Below are 24348 nucleotides of genomic sequence, written 5' to 3' on the forward strand. Positions count from 1 at the left end.
TCTGGTTGGCACTATTGGTATGTATTATTATTTTTAAGGTATTGAGTTTTTAGGGCAAATACAACATGGGTACAAATAAAAATCAATTAAAATAGATAAGAAGGCATCTATTTTCTTGACGTTACTTGTTAATGAGGAAAGTAAAAAATATGGCTGTGGGGTTAAGGGAAGGAGGAGTCCAGATGGTTTGAAAATCCATCTATTGACCAAGAAACAAAAACTTTAATTTTAAACAATGAAATAGGATAACCCCCCCCCCAAAAAAAAAAAAACTGGCAAACGCAATTGCAGATCTTTGTTCTGAGGGTGATGTCCTCACAATGTGGCAAGCAGTGAGGTACTTCCACATTTTGTCATGGTGGGTAAATGTAAGTAATGAATGCCTGTCTCATTGCTTGTGGGCAGTTTTAGGGAACAGCTAAACACTGTCCGACTTAATAGGAGGCAGATTATGGTTCTTGCAATAGTCTACCACTTGCTGTGGAAGTTCTGCTAGAACCGCTTTAGCCAGAGTTTCCTTGGGTGCCTGAGAAATAGAGAAGAAAGATTATGAAATCATTTCATGATAATGGAATTAGGATACAGGATCACAAGATCTTTGTTATTTACAAAGTGTCTAAGCCAAGTAAATAAAAAATGACTTTTTAATTTGGAATGTGGGAAAATTATGGAAAACAAAACAAGTTGCATTAATGTTTGAATACTAGTGTGTTTGCTAAAAATAAAAAAATATAACGCTGGCGTAATGGGATAATGACTAAAATGGCAAGAACAAGCTACACAAAAAGATCGACCCCACAATGTTCTAATACTTCTATGTTATTTTAGTTCTTCTCTCTTTATTATGGCATTTGTATGAGTCCGAATACAATGTCATGCCAATACTATGTTGTTTTGTTAGATAATAGTGATAATTGACTAAAATACCCAGAAGACACGGCAGGACAGACTGTAGTGTTCAGTCTATGATATGGTGTAAATAAAAGCGCAGGGAAAAACACTGGTACACTGTCTGTCCATTTCATTCATATTACTTTAGAAGTCCTTTACTTACATTGCGAAATTCCCGGAATGGCACAAACTGAACAATATCACGTGATGCTTCTTCGCCAGTGTTAGATCTCAAGACTCTGTTGTCTCCATCTAGGAACTCCATAGCAGAAAAATCTGCGTTCCCTACCCCAATGATTATAATGGACATAGGCAGCTTGGAGGCTTGTACAATAGCATGTCGAGTTTCATCCATGTCACTTATGACACCATCTGTTATAATGAGCAGGATAAAATATTGCTGCAAAAAGAATACAGGATTCAGATGAGCTTGGTTTTCTCACAAATGGGAATAAAATAAGAATAGTGCTATGGTAACTGTTACAGGTACCACATTAGCTAATATTTTGGCAACATCTGTGCGGAATGCTTGCATGTAATTGGCTGCGTGATCTATCTGTCCCCAAGTGAACAACAGATCAATTAAATATTTAAGTAAGCACTTGCATACCTTTAGCTGGCCTGACCAGTACATATTTTACTACGAATGCCTGTGGTTGTTTTGATTCATTTGTCTAAGTCACACCAACCATATGACTGTTCGTGGTTAGTCAAGCTGACCCTAATGTAATAAACAATAGCGGCAAAATATGATGTTCCCAAGTGGTTGCTGCCTGGTGTCTTTTCATGCATGGTCATTCTGATGAAGAATCTTTCCTACAAACATAGATCTATATACCAAATCATCTGGTTTTTTTTATTCGTCAAGTACATGACAATATCTCCATTCAATTAATTAGAGGACATGACAGTATGGCCTGCCTTAACTAACCAAGCAACTGAATGGCAATTGGGTTTTGCAAACATTATTTACTGTCACATTTATTATCCCGATACCCAGAACAAACGTCAAGGTTCTGGTTGTGGCTCACACTTCCACCTATAACAGCCACTTTTCATGTGGGGAGGAGCCCTTCACTACTCAGATGCTGTCCGGTCTTAAAGTGAGAAAAACCAAAGCAAGGGTCCTGGGCAGGCTAGGGAACCGGAAGAGTAAACATAGTTATGGAACAGGCTGGGGCCAAATACCAATCAGCACAGTACAGAATCAGGAATTTTAAAGCATAACCAAGGGAACAGGCAAAGATCGGTTCAGGCAAGGGTCAAGGAACAGTAAATCGGACAAGACCCAAGAACTATCAAGGATAGACCGACATTGAGCAGTGAGAAATTTATTTATCAAAGTTGAATTTATCTCAATATTTTCTGAAAAAAACTCCGATCATATCCACACTGGTTTTTTTGGCTTATTTATTAATACACTTTCCCGAAAATTTTGTTTGCGGGAAAAAATTCAAAAAAATCATGAAAAATCAGATTTTCACAATTTTTCGGACTTTTCATCCAATTTTCAGATTTTTCTCACAAAAAAATCAGGATTTTGCCCGAAAACTTTGTGGTATTGGCAAAAACCCAGTACACATCAAAAAATCATTGGGACTTCTCCCATTGCCTTATATGCAACCTTGACAGCTGTGCTTGCTACTCACCGCTGCCGCTTCTTGCTGTACTGCTTGGGCAGCAAATCGCGCAACATGGTTGATTATTGGAGAGAAGTTTGTTGGTCCATAAAACCGTATGCTAGGTAAACAAGCAGAGTAAGCCTCTATAATTCCTTCAACTCCTGAAAGAGAAGAAAGTGTAGATGTGAAAACATCCCTTTAACAGGAAGAAATTCACTGTATATGCTGTTAAACGTTCCCCATTAATGTAGGCAAATACACTGAGAGCAAGCTGTGAATGAGGCTCAATGGCAGTGGGGCACCCAGATGATAGTATCTGAAGAATGGGCCACTTCTCATATGGAAAGCATAGGCATAGACCATAACAAATAAGGCACCACAGACATTTATTATAAAAAGTTAGGAATTATGCATGTTAGCTTCTCCATCAAGATAATGTCTTCTTGTGCACGAATAGTGAGCTTTGTATTAGTGTTTCTTATAAACACATAGGGGCAGATTTACTAAGCTCGAGTGAATTTTCGAAGTTAAAAAAGTTTGAATTTCAAAGTAATTTTTTGAATACTTCGACCATCGAATAGGATACTACGACTTTTATATTTACTTTGATATTCAAAGTCGAAGGATTTCAATTCGAGGGTTGAATTTCAAAGTTTTTTTAACTTCGAAATTCGACCCTTAGTAAATCTGCCCCATAGACTGCATCAGTGATATCCTGTTGTAATTAGTTTTTTTTTTTTTAATGGTAACTTTGTTTGAGTATTCATTCCAGGGTTGCTATGGTGGATATATTTGCTGTTTTCCAGTTGATGGCAATGCTATTACAGAACTGAAGCATTTTTTTTTCTACATACTGTTTTTAAATAATTATACCAGCCACTATTCTCAGTTCAAAAATCACTGCTTGGCCAGAGCAACTCAAAGATGTACAGGAATAGGCGCAACATGTTAATGAATCAGTGGCATTAACTCTTACTGAAGAAATCTATAAAGAGTATGTGATTTGGCAACACAGTGGTTGGCTATATTTTAAAATTGATCTGATATATGCCAGAATGAACAGATAGATAAGAAAGTTGAGTGACTTTGGCAACAATATATGCACTCAATTACTAAACTGTGTAAACTTTTGTCAGTCTGCTTTGCATCTCTTGTTTGGGATTTCTTGCTCTGTTGATACCCCAGGGATCTTTTGCCTCTTATATCCTGTTTTTCTTTTTGTCTCTTTGTTTCTTCTTACTTCTAGCTCCTTCATCAGTTTGAAAAAAAACTCCTATATTTGATGTATCTGCTAACATTGAATGAAATCCTGAAAAAATAAAGGTATCCAACCGAGATCTTTTGGTCACACCAAGCACGAACAGTACGATATCATATACATTTACATAAGCAAATGAAAGGGAACTAAAAACCAACCTGAACAGAAGGGACTTGTGGGATTAAAGTTTATGGCAAATTCATGAGACACCTGGAAAAGAAATGCTGAAATGAAAATTATATCCACAATTACTGTGTAACTCAGGAAAGCTGTAATTTTTATAATATTTATATAAAGATTACTTGGTTTAATCACTGTGTGTACCATAACACATATACGTGTCTATTGATGTGGAAAATCCAACAAATAACTAATTTGTTTCTCCTGTGATTATGGTACATTAATGTCTGTTTAGAAACTTCACTGTAAACCCTGCCTGCCTTTAATCAATGACAGAAACCTACTGCTTAGTCTCTATTTTGTACCATGCAGATACCAGGAAAGTTACAGTCACCCTTATATGCCCAGCAGGGCTGCTGTACTGAGATACTTTCAGATGGTGCAAATCAATGTCATTACTGCAGACACTTTTGATAAACATCTCTCATGTCTCTTTTAACCTGCTCAGGATCTTTTATGAGAAAGTTGCACGCTCTAATAGCCATGTCAAGCTAGTGTTTTGGGGTATTCATGTGGCCCTCTCTATCCTACTTTTTATTTTATTTCTTTTTCAACTGAATGTGCTCCAGCCTCTGAAAATGTTTTATATTACTTGAAAATGTCTAAAATAATATTATATAATATAACCATTACTACTAAAAACTCAGTCATAGGTCAATATTCCATTAAAGCTGGCTATATATGTTGTCTCTTTTATAATATATATATTTTTATAATATTTGCTTAGTCTGACAAATCAAAACTTGAGTCAGACTGTTTTGATAACAGTAATAGCCCAAGTAGATAAACTTGGGGGCAAGTGCAGACGGACTGGGCCAATGGGACACTGGGAAAAAACCCAGTGGGCCCTTCCAATACAGGACTGCTCCCCGTGGCATAGCAGGTAGCACTGATGTCACAATGGTGGCCCCGCACACCCCAGCCTGACGCTGGAGGAGTGCAACCATGGGCCAATAGATAAGCACACAGTGGGAACCATGCAATGTTGTAACTTCTATTTAATATATATATATATATATATATATATATATATATATATATATATATATATATATATATATATATATATATATATAATTTTATCTTGTTATCTGTACATAATTTTTGTTACCTTCCAATCAGGTGGAAGCTGTGCACCAAACCCCAAAGCAGGAAACAATTTATCACTAGAGGAAAAAGAAAAGGACAGAGCAACTCATTTTACTGCAGTTTGGCTTCTTGTAGATCAAAAATTATTTGAGAAACAAGTTATCTTAAGGATGATGTAAGATGGGACTTTAAGGTAAGTTCATCTTAAATATCAAACTGTTTTAGCTGTTCATACCTTATTATAGAAATGGCCATATAAACTGTATGTATGACCCTAACAACCATGCATTGATTTGAAAAGAAATATGAATAGAGAGGCCGTGAATAGAAAGATGAGTAATAAAAAGCAGCAATCACTAAACATTTGTTAACTTACAAAGCATTTGTTTTATGATAGGGTCGGTGACCCCCATTTGAAAGCTGGAAAGATTCAGAAGAAAAAGGCAAATAATTTCAAAAGCTATAAAAAAAGAGAAAATGAAGGCCAATTGAAAGTTGCTTAGAAATAGTCATTCTATAACATGCTAAAAGTTAACTTAAAGGTGAACCACCCCTTTCATTTTTCATGTATTTGCTGTTGGAAGCAGTCTGTTCCTTACTATTTTCTATACATTTGGTTCTGACATTTGAAGCAATGTAGCAGAAGCTAGATGATAAACAGATCTGTTAAAAAGTATGCAACCAATGCTTTGTGTATACTGTAGTCTAGCCTGAAGAAGAGTTGGTGTCTGGTACACTCAAAGTTTGCAACTAGCAGGTAGTGCAGTAAACATAATGGGACAGAAAATAATATTTTCACTAGAAATTCCTGAAAATCGGTGTGTACACACACACAGTTGTGTTTGGAATAATAGCACTGTGTTTAAAAAGGTGAATAAAGCTCAAAATCCTTATATTGAAAAATGATTGTGCTTTCCTTTAAATCACTGAACTAATATTTAGTTGTATAAGCAATGTTTCTGAGAACTGCTGCACATCTGTGTTGCATGGAGTTGACCAACTTCTGGCACCTGTTACATTCCACAATTCTGCATTTCTTGGTTTTGACTCAGAAACAACATTTTTGATGTCACCCCACAAGTTTTATATTAGATTAAGGTCTGGGGATTGAGTTGGCCACTCGATAATGTCAATCTTGTTGGTCTGGAACCAAGATATTGCTCATTTACTGGTGTGTCTTCACAGAATTCACAGAATGAATGAACTCACTAATTGAACTCCACACTGCTATTATTTGGAACAAGCTATTCTTATTTTGAATACTGCTATTATTTGAAACAAGCTTTTATTATTTTGAACACTGTTATTATTGAACAAGTCTCAATTAATGATTTAAAAACACAGAATCATCAAAATGCATGTCATGACTGTTGGGTCTGTTGGTTTTCCATTACTCTACTACACCTACTAGTAGATTATTTGCCATGTAGAAATATAATTTCTACCAAAAACAGCGAGTAATCAAGTTAGCGATGTCGGACTGCTATTATTCTGAACACAACTGTACATAGAGAAATGCAAAGGTGGTGGACCAAACTGGGTTGATTTCAAAATATTGCCCTAAGGCCAAGAATGAGATGACAGCAGGGATCTAAGCAGATCTATCAAGTGAATACTGCGTCCACAGTCTGTAACAGTCTTCTGTGAATTTTCAGACCTGACTGATATATATATCTGGCCAATACTTGTCCAGAAATTGTTAAGGCAGGTTGTCGTCCTGGCTCCATACACAGATAATAAACTGCTGGGTCAGCCTGGGCCAGGGTTGGTTTGCTATGTAAGCCCAAATTTGTAATACAGAATATGCACTTTGTGTTGAAAACAGGTGTCATCTGCTAACTCTCTACTTACGAATCATAATCCTGAATAATCTGTCCAACAGACCATAGTGCAGACAGGTATTCATTAGTTCCCATGGGGTTAATGTGATGCAGAGATGATGAATCTCGAGGGTTTCCATTTGATGCAGTGAAATCGATTCCAACCTAAGTTTAAAAGATCAGTTTTATAATGTTTATGGAAATTTTCCAGAATACTACAGACTGTTAGCTAACTTTTTTGTTTTGCTGTTTCTCTCTTTAAAGGCAACTATGGCATCTACAGTGCACTTCATTTTGTATGTAAATGTGTATGCAACTCTAGAATGAGTTATCCCCAGCCTCAGCCATAGCAAATGTTTAAAATGTAAAATAAAAATATGAATGCAAGTGAGTAATGCAAATAACAGCCCAGGATGTGCCAGGAACTGACTTACTGTAAACATTAGCTGACATCCTCCAAGTATATAATCAAGAAATGAGTAATCTCTTGTTATCTGAAAGAAAAAAAAAAGTAAAAGTAAATGAAACACACAAAGAGAATTAGGTGGCAAGTAGTGCATCTAGTAATGCTTTAGTATAACAAACCCAGGAAAGATGTGCAGTATAATATGAATACACTTATAGCTATGCTCTGTCTAGCTCTGTGGGGGATATGGAGAATAAGTTAAACCTAAACAATAATAACAGAGCATATATGCCATAATCAGGGACCTGAGGCAGCAGCCCTGATGCCATCCCCTGCTCCGAATGTAAAACATCAGCATCAGAGCTGATCAAAGGGGGGCCGCATTGGTGCAATGAGCGCAACAGTGTTCTCTGCACTAGCGAACCTAAAGAGAAAAGTTTTGTTTTGCCCGTACTAGCTTTATTCAATTTATACACTTTTAATATCAATTTGATATTAATTTTTGTTAATCATGAGAATTTTTGAATGTGCTGAACATAGATTCTATCTATTGTTTTTTTTTCAAAGGTGAACATAGTTTCTGAAGATTGTTTTAATTAAGAAATATATAGATATTTCCATATCATACCATAGGGTTGTTATAGTAATTGTCACTAAGGAGGAAAATAAAACTAGTTTCACTATAGCACTACAAAATATCTAAAAGAGAAAAGAGAAGGAAGCGCACATAGGGCAATACTGTTTTAGGTTGTCTGATAAGGGCAATCTAGACACTTGATAAATAGGGATGTAGCGAACGTCGGAAAAAAAGTTCGCGAACATATTCGCAAACTTGCGTCAAAAATGCGAACGGTTCGCGAACGTCGCGAACCCCATAGACTTCAATGGGAAGGCGAATTTTAAAAGCTAGAAAAGACATTTCTGGCCAGAAAAATGATTTTAAAGTTGTTTAAAGGGTGCAACGACCTGGACAGTGCCATGCCAGAGGGGGATCAAGGGCAAAAATGTATCTGAAAAATACATTGTTGACACAGCGCTGCGTTTTGTGCTGTAAAGGGCAGAAATCACACTACGTCACTCAGGTGATGTTTCTGGACACGGAATGTGAAAAAGCTCACACAGCTAGGTGGCACTTGGTTAAAGACTGGGCAAACAATGCCTGCAAGGGCAACGTATACACTACAGCAGTGGTGGATACGGAATATATTATTGCTGCTTGAAAAACGTCACTCAGGTGATGTTTCTGGAGACGGTATTATTATTGATATTTAGACAGAATGTGAAAAAGCTCACACAGCTAAGTGGCAGTGGTTTGAAAATGAAGAACACACTGGGCAAATAATGCCTGCAAGGTCAACGTATACACTACAGCAGTGGTGGATACGGAATATATTATTGCTGCTTGAAAAACGTCACTCAGGTGGTGTTTCTGGAGACGGTATTATTATTGATATTTAGACAGAATGTGAAAAAGCTCACACAGCTAAGTGGCAGTGGTTTGAAAATGAAGAACACACTGGGCAAATAATGCCTGCAAGGTCAACGTATACACTACAGCAGTGGTGGATACGGAATATATTATTGCTGCTTGAAAAACGTCACTCAGGTGGTGTTTCTGGAGACGGTATTATTATTGATATTTAGACAGAATGTGAAAAAGCTCACACAGCTAAGTGGCAGTGGTTTGAAAATGAAGAACACACTGGGCAAATAATGCCTGCAAGGTCAATGTATACACTACAGCAGTGGTGGATACGGAATATATTATTGCTGCTTGAAAAACCACTCAGGTGGTGTTTCTGGAGACGGTATTATTATTGATATTTAGACAGAATGTGAACAAGCTCACACAGCTAGATGGCCACTGGGCAAATAATGCCTGCAAGTGCACTACTATTGGTGCACTACTATGAAGAACAGCAAACAGCACTGGACACCTTAAAGAACAGTAAGATAAGTAAAATAAAAAAAAAATTATATGTATATTAAAAAAATTTTCTCGGGTTGGTGCTGCTGAACTACTAGGAGCAGCACAGTAGCACACCAGTCCCACTCCCCAACACTGCTAGACTAATAGCACTTGGCTGTTAAAGTAGCAAAGTAAAACAACAAAAAAGAAAATAAAAGCAGTCCTTACAAGGACTATTGGGTTATTACAGCAGTCAGCAGATGAGATCAGAAGAGATCAGTGCCCACAGCAGGCAGCTACATACAGAGCACTGCAGTAGAAGGTAGATTACTAGCCAGCAAAGCTACCCTAAAATGTCCCTCAAATCCCTGCAGACTTCTGTCCCTCCAATACAGAGCAGTATCAAGTAGATTACTAGCCAGCAAACTTACTATCAACTGTCCCTCAAAGAAATCAGTGAAATCAGTAACAGCTCTCTCCCTACACTAGCTCTTGCAAGCACACACAGGCAGAATGAAAAAACGCTGCAGGGCTTCAGTTTATATATGGAAGGGGAGTGGTCCAGGGGGTGTGGGGGTGGTCCAGGAGGGAGAGCTTCCTGATTGGCTGCCATGTATCTGCTGGTCTGGGGTGAGAGGTCAAAAAAAAGCGCCAGGTAAGGCGAACCCAAAATGGCGAACGTCGCGCGACGTTCGCGAACATTCGGCGAGCGCGAACAGCCGATGTTCGCGCGAACAAGTTCGCCGGCGAACAGTCCGCGACATCCCTAATGATAAATTGATGGTATTGATAAAAGCCTCTCCCAGTGCTTTTAATTGACTTCACTATAGCACTTCCTGTAACTGACGGAAGAGGTTTGTTTTTTCAAAGACAAATAGAGTGCTGAATAAATTGCCCTATTTATAATGGGAGGGGGCAGGACATTCAGTGTAAAAAAACCTATTTCCAGTAAGTGCTTTGGCAAAAAAATTAAAACATGGATTTTCTTAAATTGAAAGTATAGACATAATGCATGTCTTCATTTTGAGCAAAGTTGTTTTTAGGTGTATGCTGAGATAAAGACTTCTCACTCACAGCATGGTTACTGGTCAATGGCCAATGGAAAACTAATTCTGGGCACATGAGTAAGCCAGACCGAGGTTCCCATTTTGGGGCAGTTACTTTAGAGTATTCTAAAAGGCTCAGTTGTGGAGTCAGAAAAACGAAACGAATCTGTAGCAGCTGTGTACAACAATGCTATGCTTTAATTTCACTGGCAGAGCTGGGCTAAAAACTTCTGACAGCAAAGACAAGAGTGAACCACCGGGTAGTGCAAATTTACATACTGTAAATTGTAAATACTTTGACTTACATAGAAACGTAACTTATCAAGCAATGATAGTGCAGAACAGCTTGATAGAGGCAGGTGTGTAGGGTTGAAACTAAGTGGAAACTCTACATACCACTAATGAATTGACTAATTTATCAGCACATTAATTAATGGAATTATTTATGTGAACTACTTCATTGGCTTCTTATATTGGGATCTATTACCTGAATTATATAAGCTATCACCTACTTTCATGAACTTTCCAGCATTGGAATGATTAGTTATTGGGCCCCAGTAGCTGTGGTTGAAAAAAATCCACGTCCTTCAACCTTTCGTCCTAGCAAAACCTTCCCAACTGCTAGTTGATCTTTTGTGTATCACATACAAGCACAGGCCCCAAATAAACTTGCATAAAAATAACCTTTATGAAACCCTGATATTATTGATGGTGGCCCTAAGCATGTGCATATGGGTGGGATATGCTAATTTCCATGCTAATATAAACCAAGCAGTACATTCAGGCCATTGCTGATCTGTGCAAAGAAAATATTGCAGGTGCACACATAATCCTGCACTCCAGTTTTACAGTTCTTCCTCAAGATAAGTGTTTCTTTTACCAGTAAATGGATGTACAATTCTGAAAAGTAGCAATACCTGCCATATAAGAAAATAATTGTTCCTTTCAAAAGGTAATAAGTAAATTAGAGTTTTTTTTACCTTGCAAGATTTAATAATTATTATTCCAGAATTTTTATAGCTTCGTTTTTTCTTCTGTTTTTTTGGATTGATACAGTCAAACTCTACCTGTTACAGGGGAACAAAAGAAAGGCAAAATTATATGAATAGTGGAAAATCTCTGAACAGTTACTCCATTTACATTTGTTTTGTTATTATCTGTTACATGCATTTTAGATAATCTCTTTTCCTAACATACATACTTGACCTATGCAGCCAGATATGTATTAACTGCCCCAAACTTTGCTAACCGCTTACCCCAGTTTTTTCGGCCGAATCCTTCTACTCGGCCGAACGAATCCGAATCCTAATTTGCATATGCAAATTAGGGGCGGGGAGGGAAATTGTGTGACTTTTTGTCAGAAAACAAGGAAGTTAAAAATGTTTTCCCCTTCCCACCCCGGATTCGGTATTCGGCCGAATCTTTCACTAAGGATTCGGGGGTTCAGCCGCATCCAAAAAAGTGGATTCGGTGCATCCCTAATAAATATAAATATATATATATATATATATATATATATATATAATTTAATAAATAAATACACCTTTCCACTATCGCTATTTTTATTGCATATTCTAAAGTTTTAAAACTGCATGTCTTTTTTTTAAAACATCTACAATATATGAAAATGTCACAAAGCACCAATGATGTCAGATCTTCCCTATTAAGTCAGACCAATATTACTAAAGCCTCAACCTGAAAATTCGATTCAACCCTGAATGCCCTGGACCAGCCATACTAACATTCTGATACCCTTTTCTAATTAATCCTCACTTTGCTATTGTAGTGCAAAAGAATTGCATTTCATTTTTTCTTTTTGTTTTCTTTGGCCCAGTATATCTGTAAAAGGTAGGCCTTGTACACAAGCAAACACAGAGTTTGGATTGTGCACAGTGGTCCTACCTTGCATTACTGGGCCTTGGGCTTGATTCCAGGCAGGGCACTATCACAGAGTGTGTTCTCCCCATGCTTGCATGGTTTTTCTCTGCATATATGCTAATGTGACAAAAAACTAAGCTTCACTGGGGCACAGATTGGTGGGAATGATGTATGAATGCAATTGAAAAGGGGAAATTAAGCTACTTATGTGACCATAGGGGACATTTACAACCATAATGCAGTGTGCAAAGTGCAAATTTGGACATAATCGTCATTTTATCCATAATGCAGCATTATCCCCCCATAATTCTAGTGTCATTGCAACAGCAACTGATGTGTCAAAACGGACACAGTTGCACTTAAAATATTGCTGTGAATTGTACACAACTGAGCCAGGGCAACTCCGCCTGGTGACACACAAGGACGTTGGAATTAAGGTGAAGAATTGCTGAACTGTGGAAATTGGAAATCGTGTAAAATTGCACTTGGCATACTGCTTTTGTGGTGATAAATGATCTGCATTGTTAAATAATGAATTACCTGTAGCTTAATTTCCCATTATCAAAATGACATGTGTGCAAGTCTATTAACACAGCCCACACTCGGAGCCCTGGACCCACCTCCACCAGGGTTCCCTATGATGTGCTTGAATTTACTTTGGAACAGGAGGCATGATGAAGGCATTAACACAGAATGCAATTATATGGAAGTGCAAGTACTTTTATTGAGCTTTTTCTAATAACAAACTTTATAGGGATTGGAGGTCCTTTATTTTTGTTGTTATGAATTTACCAACAAACGCAAAAGAATAATTTTCCAGCTAAAAAGAAGCAATATTTTGCAGAACTTTAGGCCATACAAGGTTCCAGGCTAGGGCTGTATGTACTTACAGGTTGTAAATCACGAGCCTCACACATTTTGATCGCAGTGGTCTGAAATTCTCCAATAAAATCATGTCCTCCATCGTTATCATAGTCATAGCACACAACCTTGAAAGGAAAACCCAACAGTTTTTTTTAGTTTCTTTCTTAGCTACAGTTACTATGGTTTGTTAGCAGAGCAGAATGTGGAGATTCCCCTGCCTAGTTAATTACTGGTTTAGTTATTCTCACCACCCTTTGCTCAGTCAGGAACATCCCTTAATATTAAGGCAGTGGGGCTAAAGCAAGTTCAATGAGAAAACAGATTTTTTTTTTCATTCGCAATATAGCACGTCTCAGAAAATACAGTATTTAGTTTTCTGTTAGCATGTAGCACTATTGATCTCTAATATTAAATGATTCAGTGTGTGTGTAAGTGAGCTTTTTCATCTGGTACAAATATAAGCTAGGGGCATGACAAATTTGAAGGCCTCTGCATTACCCATTGTACATGATGGAGGCAGGAACATAGCCACACACACTAAAGAACAGTCACTCAGTTAAACACTGGTTATCTTAAAATGTATATTATTCTCTATTCACAAACAGTTATATGTTCCTCTGTCATTTGGATGATGAACAAATTTATATTTGTTCATCTATTTAAAAGTGCTAATATTAGCAATGCATTGATAACAGGATAACGCAGACCAATTATCTGGCTTGTTCTGATTTCTCCAACCCTCATTTATCTAAAAAAAAACTGTAATGATATGCTGCTTTAATAAGCTGTAGACATAATATTCCCCTTTAATGTCTACTAAGTAACATTACATCAACTAGACCACAAAGTCATTATCAAAGCATAATAAAAGATTTCTTAAATCTCCATTAGGCAACATGGCTCATAATATATACGTTTTTGGTTTTGTACCTTGATAGGCTTCTCAATGTCTCCATTACACAAAGACTGTAAAGGAACTGTAAATGGCTTCCATACTGGGTCCAGAGTGTATTTTATAACCTTGAAGTAAAAGGAAATGTTCATGCTGAATGAAAATGAAAACACTTGAGATTTTACATATGTGCGAGCAAAATGCAAACGCATCGACAATTGTGTCTGTAATTACAGGAAATCCAGTGCTTGTCAATTGTGCATGATTAATGTAAGATGTACTGGAGCTACTCATCTGTGTGCAGTCAGTCAGGCACTCCCCCAAAGAATACATAACCTTGCTTAAAGTAATAGCCAATTCATGTATTTAAGGTTCCTTTATCAGCCGTGCTTGTTTGACTCACAAATGCTTTAAATGACCATGATTAATTAATTTTCAGTTTTCCATTGTTAAAAACTGAAATATTAATGTTAACAACACGCATGGCATTTGGATCAGAGCTCTCTAAGGCCAAAGGCCCATTAGAAGGACCCAGCAGGGGACAATCGCCAAGCAGCCATGGTAGGTGGAATGATTTCAATGGGACCATGGCTAGTAAAACCCTTCTGGAATTGTGATAATAGTATAATAGCTACCATAAAATGAGGGCATTGGTATTTCCTTCTATTAAGCACAAACTAAGCAATCTTTTTGTGTATTGGATTCCTTTAAGATGATAGAAAATTATACTGTTTATTATTATATCATTTATTCACTTTAAACCAACAATTTAGAGTATTAGTTTATACCTTGGTAGGTTAACTACAACACATCTGTTGGTTACATTACCTGTGGTACAGGCTGTAAACCATATAATCAGCAGATAAACATTACCAACCATTTTCTTTCTCTTATTATTCCATACTTTGTTTTTTTATTCTTCTTCCCTCCTCTCCATGTTTGCTCTTTTCTCACTTTTTCATCTTTCTCCTCTTAAGCTGCCCATACATGTGTAGATTTTATTTTTTTATTGTTCCTAACTTTATCTGTCATTTCATTTAATAACCTCCTTTTTGGTTTTTTTCCAAATCTTTCCATTTTCTTTCTTCACGTAACCCCATCCATCTTCTAACATATCTCCCTTTTTCTTGTGATGTCTGCTTTTCTCTGTTCTCTTCCTTCTCCTTCCTCTTTTGCTTCTCTGTTTATTGTTATTCTTTTTCTAATTGTCTTCATCTTTCTCTAGTCTTTTTGGAAAACAGCTGTATGTTAACCATTATCTGGTCTTTTGGGCACTCACTAAAAGATTAGATTAGGTTTGTAAGGCTACAAATGTATTGTTATTGCTACTTTTTATTACTCATCTTTCTATTTAGGCCTCTCCTACTCATATTCCAGTCTCTTATTCAAATCAGCGCATGGTTGCTAGGGTAATGTGGACCCTAGCAACTAGATGGCTGAAATTGCAAACTGGAGAGCTGCCGAATAAAACGCTAAATACCTAAAAAAAACAATTTGTCTCAAAATATCACTCTCTACATCAGCGATCCCCAACCAGTAGCTCGTGAGCAACATGTTGCTCACCAACCCCTTGGATGTTGCTCCCTGTGGCCTCAAAGCAGTTGCTTATTTTTGAATTCCAGGCTTGGAAGCAAGTTTTGGCTGCATAAAAACCAGGTGCACTGCTAAACAGAGCCTCAATGTAGGTTGACAATGCACATAGGGGCTACTAAATGGCCAATCACAGCACTTATTTGGCACCTTAGGAACATTTTCATGCTAGTGTTGCTCCCCAACTCCTTTTAATTCTGAATGTTGCTCACGGGTTCACAAGGTTTGGGATCCCTGCTCTACATCATACTAAGGGGCACATTTACCATTGCTCGAAATTCGACCATCAAAGTTAAATCCTTCGACTTCGAATATCGAAGTTGAAGGATTTACCGCAATTCCTTCGATCGAACGATTGAAGGAAAAATCCTTCGATCAAACGATTAAATCCTTCGAATCGAATGATTCAAAGGATTTTAATACATCGAACGAACGATTTTCCTTCGATCAGAAATTGCAAGGAAAGCATATGGGGACCTTCCCCATAGGCTAACATTGGTGCTCGGTAGGTTTTAGGTGGCGAAGTAGGTGGTCAAAGTTTTTTTAAAAGAGACAGTACTTCGACTATCGAATGGTCGAATAATCTAACGATTTTTAGTTTGAATCGTTCGATTCGAAGTCGAAGTAGCCAATTTGATGATCGAAGTAGCCAAAAAAATACTTCGAAATTAGAAGTATTTTTTATTCTAATCCTTCACTCGAGCTAAGTAAATGTGCCCCTAAGAGTTAACTCGCAGGTGAGCAACCCCTTTAATAACTCTGGTGGAACCACACTATAAATTATGCCGGCTGATTATTACCCTTTCTGGCTTTATACCGCAAGTTAACTGAACCTGAAATGTACCAATTAAAAGGAACATCACTGATCAAATACTTCAATTTTTTGCCAAATTCACAGTCATAAAGTTTGTTCTCTTACTCCATATGAAGCCTTTTATGAATATGATAAATTATAAAGCATCAGTCCCCCAAATTACCTCTGTCCTATGGACCAGCATCCATTTTCCATCATCACCTTGCTTATAAAACTCTAAAAACGGATCGGACTTTCCAAACAGGTCCTGTAGAAGGTGTCAACAAGAACATGTTTAAGATGATTGACTGACAGTGTAACTGGTAAATAGGTAGAAAGGAGATTAAGTACTAACTGTGCATGGTAAACAAACATACAATGTTTTAATAAAACACGTCAGAAAGCTCTAATGACCATACCTTTTTGTCCAGCTTCCTCCCAGCCATGTACAGTGTTATAACCCTGTTATCAGACAGTTCCTGGGCAATTACCTAAAAAACAGATACATAGGTTGCATGAATATTAGGACTTTTAAGCAATATCATTATTGAAACAAACTGATTTTCTATGCCATTTCTAGATAATATACATAGAGTATATCAATTTCTTCTAAACACCTTAAACTAGTCTATAAAACCTACATTTTTCAGACTGTAATATGGAAGAATAAGTGCCCTGGACAAAAAGAGGAGCACTAGTATGATAATCTGTGCATGATATATGACCTTTTGTTCTTGCCCGATCTATAAGTATCTAACAACTAAGAGGTGGCAGCGTTGTAGGGTTTGCAGATAATAAGATAATAAAAAGACAACATTTTTGTTATCAAAGGGGGGTTCACCTTTGAGGTAACTTTTAGTATGTTATATGTCCAATTCCTAGCAACTTTGCAATAGGTTTTCATTATTTACATGTTGTCCTTTTTGAGTTATTTGCTTTTTTCTTCTCAATCTTTCCAGTTTTCAAATGGGGGTCACTTTTGACCCTTTCCAAAAGAACAAATGCTCTTTAAGGCTACAAATGTATTGTTATTGCTAATTTTTATTACTCATCTTGCTATTCAGACCTCTCCTATTCATATTCCAGACTATTATTTAAATCAATGCATGGTTGCTAGGACCCTTGCCAGGAGCACCCCCTCAGGGCCCCCCTGGCAGCCCGTGCGCCACTGAAAATGCGGGCCGTACGGAGGGGGGCGGGGCCCGGCTGCGCGTCATGCACCAGGGCCCGCCCCCCTCTAGTTACGCTACTGACCCTAGCTACTGATTGTTTAAAATGCAAATTGAACAAAAAGCTAAATAACTCAAAAACCACAAATAAAAAATGAAAAGCAATTAAATTGTCTCAAAATATCAATCTCTACATCATACTAAAAGTTATCTCAAAGGTGAACAACCCCCTTTAAGAGCTAAATTATCTCAATTGTATTATTCTTTTCCAACCCTTCTGGCAGTGAAGGGATGAAATTAAACTCTTCTGCTCAGAGCCATTAAATCTTACAATGTTCGCTTTGTTTACAACATTGATGACATAATGAAAGAACCAGGCACTCGTGTCTGTCTCATGCATAGAGGGACCTGCAACATATTGTTATCCTGACACTCCGTTATCTTGTTGCTATGTTACTGTTGCTACGATGCAGATTTTCACCTTTTACTAGAAACAGAATGATTGCTACCAGTGGAATAATCAACCGATTAACGCAGTGTGAAGTTCAAATAGCTTTTAAAAATGACACATGCAGTACAAAAAAAGAAAGCCGCTATACCGTTATGACTCCCTTCCCTGCTGGCTTTCCGTTCCCCAGAATCAGAGGTCGTGTTATCTTCTTGCTGGATACAATCTGGAGAAATCAAAGACAACAATCGCTTTAAATAGGAGGCAATTAGAATATTTTAAGACCATTTGTTATATGATGATACAGTACATATTACACATTTATATTAAACACTGCTTGCATGGAGAACATTATACAGTACAATGTTTAATATGCATATTTTGTACATAATGCATAAATGCATGTGTATGTGTGTGTGTGTGTATGTATATATATATATATATATATATATATATATATATATATATATATATATATATATATATATATATATATATATATATATATATATATATATATATATATATATATATATATATATATATATATATAGCAAATTTGAGTACAGTGCACACGGATAACCGAAAAAAGCAATGCCTGTGTGCTGGTTACATGTGTCAATAGTCATAGGCAAGAGAGAAAAACCGCACCAACAGGTCTTTATACAAAAATAGAAAACCTTTTATTCAACGTTTCGGCTCAAACCGCTGGAGCCGTCTTCAGGAACAAAAAAAATATATATATAAAATGCTGTTCTTGCTGATATTCAATACAAAACTTCATTTTACAGATAGACTTAATGTTATGGTAAGTACAATAGCTGCAATAGACTAAATGAGTATTTTGCTTATTCGTTATTTCCACTGCTATATCAGAAATTAAACCCAAACTAAGCAGCTGCTTTATCGATGGCCAATATAGAGCTTCCTAATATTTTTCCAGGATTTCAAATCTACCCCATGTAAGGGAATATATTAGTGCAGGAGTGCCCATACTTTACTAATGTGAGGTCTGCTTTTAGTGATGTTTCCCATTATGATCTACATCCATAAAATTAGCATTCTGTTTCATGGAAAATATTACTTAAATATTATATTGATTTAACAGAAAATGGTATTGCTATATTTAAAAAACAACTATACATAACATAACTTAACATAATAATTATCTGAATGAAAAGCATGAAATAGGAAGGTGAAATAGACAAGCAGTTTGTTGACAGTGTCTTGAGATCTACTGATCCCCAGCTAAAGGTCTACTGGTAGATCCCGATCTACCGTTTGGGCAACCCTGTATTCGTGCATCTATTCTCTAAATATGTGCACTCATATTCTTTTCATATTCTTTATCTATATAGCACCAAAATATCAGTCATCAGTTTTTTCAGCACTGACATCAGTCCCTGCCACTGTAGATCAAAGGCCACTACACTGCTCACACACTTCAGTAAGGTTTATCAGGAAACAATTAACTGGTTTCTACATGTTTTTGGAGCATGGAAGGAATCCAGAGTAACCATGCCAAATCCAAGCAGAAACAGGAGTGTTGATGCAGACTGTTTACACATGTCACCTTAGTAAATATTGAATTGAAGATGCCATAATGCAATATTTATTGACTTTATTGATAAATAAAAAGTAATTAAACTATTTTCCCAGTGATCACAGGTTACACTGCTAGAAGGGATATTGTCATGGGAAATTGTTTTTTTTTTTTTTAATAAAACACAGTTTAGAGTTTTAATAGTGCTGTTCTAGCAGAATTATGCACTGAAATCTACTTCTCAAAAGAGCAAACAGATTTTTTATATTTAATTTTGAAATCTGACATGGGCTTAGACATATTGTCAGTTTCCCAGCTGCTCCAGTCATGTGACTTGTGATCTGATAATCTTCAGTCACTCTTTGCTACTGCACTGCAATTTGAAGTGATATCACCGACTCTCCCTTTCCCCAGCAGCACTTCAGCAGAACAAAGGGAAGGTAACCAGATAGCAGCTCCCTAAAGGTGGCCATACATGGGCAGATTAAAGCTGCTGATATTGGTCCTTTAGACCGATTCAGCTTATCTGCCCGTGTGTGGGGCTCCCGACGTGTCCTTCTGATCGATATCAGGCCGAAAATCGGGCAGATATCAATCAGGAAAGTTTGATTTTTTCACCGATTCAGGACCGCATGGCTAGTTGATGCAGTCCTCCGACCCGTCGCGCCCATTCAGAGCATTGTAATCTGAGGGCCATACGTTTGGATTTACCAGATATCGCCCAGCTGTTATTGGGCATATCGGGTTAAGATCCGCTCGTTTGGCGACCTCGCCAAATGAGCGGATATAATAGTGTATGGCCACCTTAACACAAGATAACAGCTGCCTGGTAGATCCAAGAACAGCACCCAATAGTAAAATCTAGGTCCAAATTTGCAATTGGATTTCATTTTTTATTATCAAAGATTGTTGAGTTATTTAACTTTTTATTCAGCAGCATCTTAAGCAATCTGGTAACTAGGATCCAAATTACCCTAGCAACCATGCATTGATTTGAATAAGAGACTGGAATATGAATAGGAGAGGGCCTGAATAGAAGGATCAGTAATAAAAAATAACAATACATTGGTAGCCTTACAGAGAATTTATTTTTTAGAAGGGAGTCAGCGACGCCCATTTGAAAGCTGCAAAAAGTCAGAAGAAAAAGTCAAATAACTATAAAATGATAAAAAATAAATAATGAAAAACAATTGAAAAGTTGCTTAGAATTGGCCATTCTATAAGATAATAAAAGTTGCCTTAAAGGTGAACCACCCCTTTAAACAGGACATTATTGAATAAGAGGGTACAGAGAAAGGCAACTAAGCTGGTAAAAGGTAGGAAAATCACAGCTACAGTATGAGGAAAGAATGACCAATTTGGGGATGTTCACGCTGGAGAAGGGGTGATGTGATAACTATGTATAAATATATAAAGGGATCATATAATAATCTCTCTAATGCTTATTATTAACCAGTAGGTCTTTCCAGTTGACACAAGGTCACTCATTCCGATTAGAAGAAAGGAGGTTCCATCTAAATATTTGGAAGGGGTTTTATACAGTGAGAGCTGTGAAGATGTGGAATTCTCTCCATGAATCAGTCGTGCAGGCTGATATATTAGATAGCATTTAAGGTTGAATGACTTTTTAGCAAGTGACGGAATACAGGGTTATGGAAGATAGCTCATAGCACAAGTTGATCCAGGGACTAGTCCGATTTTGGAGTCAGGAGAATTTTTTCACCCTCTAAGGCAAATTGGAGAGGCTTCAAATGTTTCTTTGCCTTCCTCTGCATCAACTAGCAGTTAGGCAGGTTAAAACAGAGTTAAAAGGTTGAACTTGGTGGGTGTGAGTCTTTTTTCAACCTAACTTACTATGTTACAGATATGCTGCAGATAAAATAGAGCAGGTTAGCATTTGTGGTGATGAAAACACTGGTTTTGCTACTGGCCTAACATGTTTAAAAATCAGACCCAAAAAGAGGAAAAAACAGAAATAAAAAGGGTCAGACAAGTATTGGTTTCAATTGCAGTTAAATTTACACATAACATAACTAGTGAAAATATGTAAGTATGTGAGTGTTATTGGTAAGTTGCTTGGAAATACATTTTCTTTAGTTAAATAAAATTTTATTTTAAGGTTTACATTCTCTTAAAGTTACTCAAGACTTGGGCAATGCAGTTGTGTCGATTTGCCAAGCACCCAGAGTGAGTATAAATGCCAACCTTCATTCCCAGGTTGGTTGAGGTATAGGATAGGGTGATTACTGCTGCAATTTTCCTCATCTCCCAGGAATTTATTGCATGGCTGGTTTTGCTGTCCTTTATAGTAATATGTAGACAACAAAATTCTACAGCTGACCTTTAGTACATTTTGGCATGAATTATGGATGATTTTAACAACCACACACTTAAATAAAGGATAGTAAACTTATCGCTTAGTTTCATGCATGACATTTTAGTCAAATAAGCTCACAATCTTCTGTCATTTATCAGAAAAATCCTATTTTAAACTATAGATAGGTAAATAAATTAATAGAAAGCCAATGAATAATGTTCAAGAGTACAGGGAGTAAGAAGTAAGTAAGAAAAACATCAGTTATTCAAATGTTTGACTAGTCTGAGATTCATTTATTCATATATAAATCTGTGCAATCCTATATAATAAAGTTGAAGTGTCTCTGCGTCCAGTCCCTGTGTCCGTGGGATTGCGCTACTGCGCATGTGCCCCACGGATATAATAATTGCGCTACTGCGCATGTGCCCCACGGATATAAAAATGTTGAAGCATACCCGCTGTCACAATACTGTATCCCGGCTGAGAAGGAGCAAGCGGGAGCGCTGAAGGCACGCAGCACGGAAGAGCTCCTCGCCAAAGCGCTGACAGGAGCCGGAGGGAGATGAATCGGGACGAGATGAGCTCTCTGATACAGAAGGTGGCTTAGCAGACTTTTCACAGCAGCGGAGGGGTTGGCCTGGGCCTGTTGGCAGAGAGCTTGGGTCAGCTGCGGAAAATGAGCCGGGTGCGGGCAGAAGATGTGGGTCTGGGAGCAAGTCAAGTTCCGCATTAACGGCTTTGATCGCCTGCAAGCGGCCGGGACAGCAGGCAAGGAGCCCCTCGAAACCTCTCACTTTCACCCCTCCGCTGCTCTCCTACCAGTGCGGCTCTGTGCGGCGGGCAGCGATGCGCTCCGTGGGAGAGTTTGGGGATAACAGCCCGCCCTGCCTGCTGGCTCCGCACAGGGAGAACCTGAATCATATCAGCCCTTTGGATGGGCCCGCTGCCTTCCTGGACATCGTGGCACCCCCCTACGACCCGGCGAATTGCAGGGATTGTCATTGCTATCAGCTGCTGTTTACACTCCCGGGGAAAGTGATGGGACCGCCGCTGCCGGCCATCTCTGCCAGGGGAGGCTGTTTGTCTTTGGCCAAACAGACCAACAGTTTTCCCTGAGGGGATCCCACCAATCTCCTATACAGATCTCCTATCCATAGGGTCTCACAGACTTTAGCTATGCAAATGGACATTACAGCCAGACCCCCAGTAGAGCCGCCATGAGTTCAATTTGTGTGGCCCCTGACCGGGTCTCACTTCACAGGCCCCTCTACTAAAAACAGGCTAGGGTTTTGGCCCTCTCTGGCACTTATAGGGGTTCCTGAAGCCTCATCAGAAGGGGCCTAGGTCATCCCAGTGCACATAACTCATCTGCAGGCTCTGGTTGACCCTCTACTAGGAGTATGGGTAAAGGGTTGGCCAATCACCAGTCCATACAGACTCCACATGTTCAACTGATGGTCAGTTTGTTTGCTACAGAAAACACAGCAGTTGGCCCTTACAGGACCTGAAAGTATCAATCTTATGGGCGCATGTTCATTTATAATTCAATAACTCATATGCCTGGACTGGGGTGATCTTCATACCTTAAGTCTACTAGAAAATCATGTAAACATTAAATAAACCCAATAATCTGATTTTGCTCCCAATAAATACTAATTATATCTTAGTACAAGCTATTGTTTTATTATAACAGAGAATAAGGAAATCATTTTTAAACATTTTGATTATTTTGATTATAATGAAGTCTATGGGAGATGGCCTTTCCGTAATTTGGAGCTTTCTGGATAATGGGTTTCCAGATAAACAATCCCATACCTGAAGTGGGCTGCTTTGATTTTTTTTTGCCAGGGCTGCTTTTTTCTCCCAGTCCGGCCCTGGTTCCGTTCAATCACTGTTGAAGCAGGAACCTTAAAATAACTCAAAGTTCTGTCTCGAAGCACTGCGTCTGTCTAATGCTAAAGCACCGCTCCGCCTCTTATATACCAGCATAAACCACGCCCTACTACGCAATGACACGTGTAACGACAATAAGCGACCGTTTATATTACGGGCAGCGACATCCGCTATCTGGGGAAAAAATCATTCAACAACTGTGGTAGCGAAAAAGTAATTATGTTTAATCCGACGGAGGTAGATGTGCAAACTGAAATTCTGGTTTCATCAGCCTTCCTGTCACTTGGCTTTGATTTAATTGCCAGAACAAAAGGTGGCCGGTAGGCGGGCCTAGAACATGCGTGGGCGTGGTCAAATGAATATTGGGGAAAATGTGCTGTGTGGTTGTTTCATAAACATGTTTACGTAATAGTGTGTCTCCTGGATATTCTGTGTTTCTGTGCTGGCTTGCATAATTGTATCTGTGGGACGTTAGAGAAATAGGAATAACCTTATCCTATATAATCGTATCCTATATAATAAAGTTGAAGTGTCTCTGCGTCCAGTCCCTGTCTCCGTGGGATTGCGCTACTGCGCATGTGCCCCATCCTATATAATAAAGTTGAAGTGTCTCTGCGTCCAGTCCCTGTGTCCGTGGGATTGCGCTACTGCGCATGTGCCCCACGGACCGTCTCTGGCGATTTTTTTTTAGACTAGAACAATTCTGTTTTTATAAATGTTTGACTACATATGTTCTAGCG

The 24348-nt window shown here is 38.1% G+C and overlaps 1 protein-coding gene and 1 pseudogene across 2 annotated transcripts in view; one reads left to right on the forward strand and one right to left on the reverse strand.

Annotated features, from left to right (window-relative positions):
* Window positions 1-279: 279 nt before the first annotated feature.
* cpne2.S (copine II S homeolog) overlaps window positions 280-24348 on the reverse strand; it is a 64739-nt gene continuing 40670 nt past the window's right edge. For both annotated transcript variants that reach the window (XM_018260452.2, XM_041561128.1), the window contains exons 4-16: window positions 18007-18081; window positions 16658-16729; window positions 16423-16506; window positions 13894-13983; window positions 12990-13088; window positions 11202-11288; window positions 7295-7354; window positions 6892-7025; window positions 5063-5117; window positions 3930-3981; window positions 2541-2674; window positions 1055-1291; window positions 280-526 (exon numbers count right to left, since the gene is read on the reverse strand). In XM_018260452.2, the coding sequence (XP_018115941.1) occupies window positions 419-526; window positions 1055-1291; window positions 2541-2674; window positions 3930-3981; window positions 5063-5117; window positions 6892-7025; window positions 7295-7354; window positions 11202-11288; window positions 12990-13088; window positions 13894-13983; window positions 16423-16506; window positions 16658-16729; window positions 18007-18081 (1287 nt within the window). In that variant the 3' untranslated portion in view covers window positions 280-418. The remainder of the gene's footprint in view (window positions 527-1054; window positions 1292-2540; window positions 2675-3929; window positions 3982-5062; window positions 5118-6891; window positions 7026-7294; window positions 7355-11201; window positions 11289-12989; window positions 13089-13893; window positions 13984-16422; window positions 16507-16657; window positions 16730-18006; window positions 18082-24348) is intronic.
* On the forward strand, window positions 22150-22942 carry LOC121393219 (annotated as a pseudogene).

This window comes from Xenopus laevis, chromosome 4S (genome assembly GCF_017654675.1).
Source record: "Xenopus laevis strain J_2021 chromosome 4S, Xenopus_laevis_v10.1, whole genome shotgun sequence".
NCBI classification, from domain to species: domain Eukaryota; kingdom Metazoa; phylum Chordata; class Amphibia; order Anura; family Pipidae; genus Xenopus; species Xenopus laevis.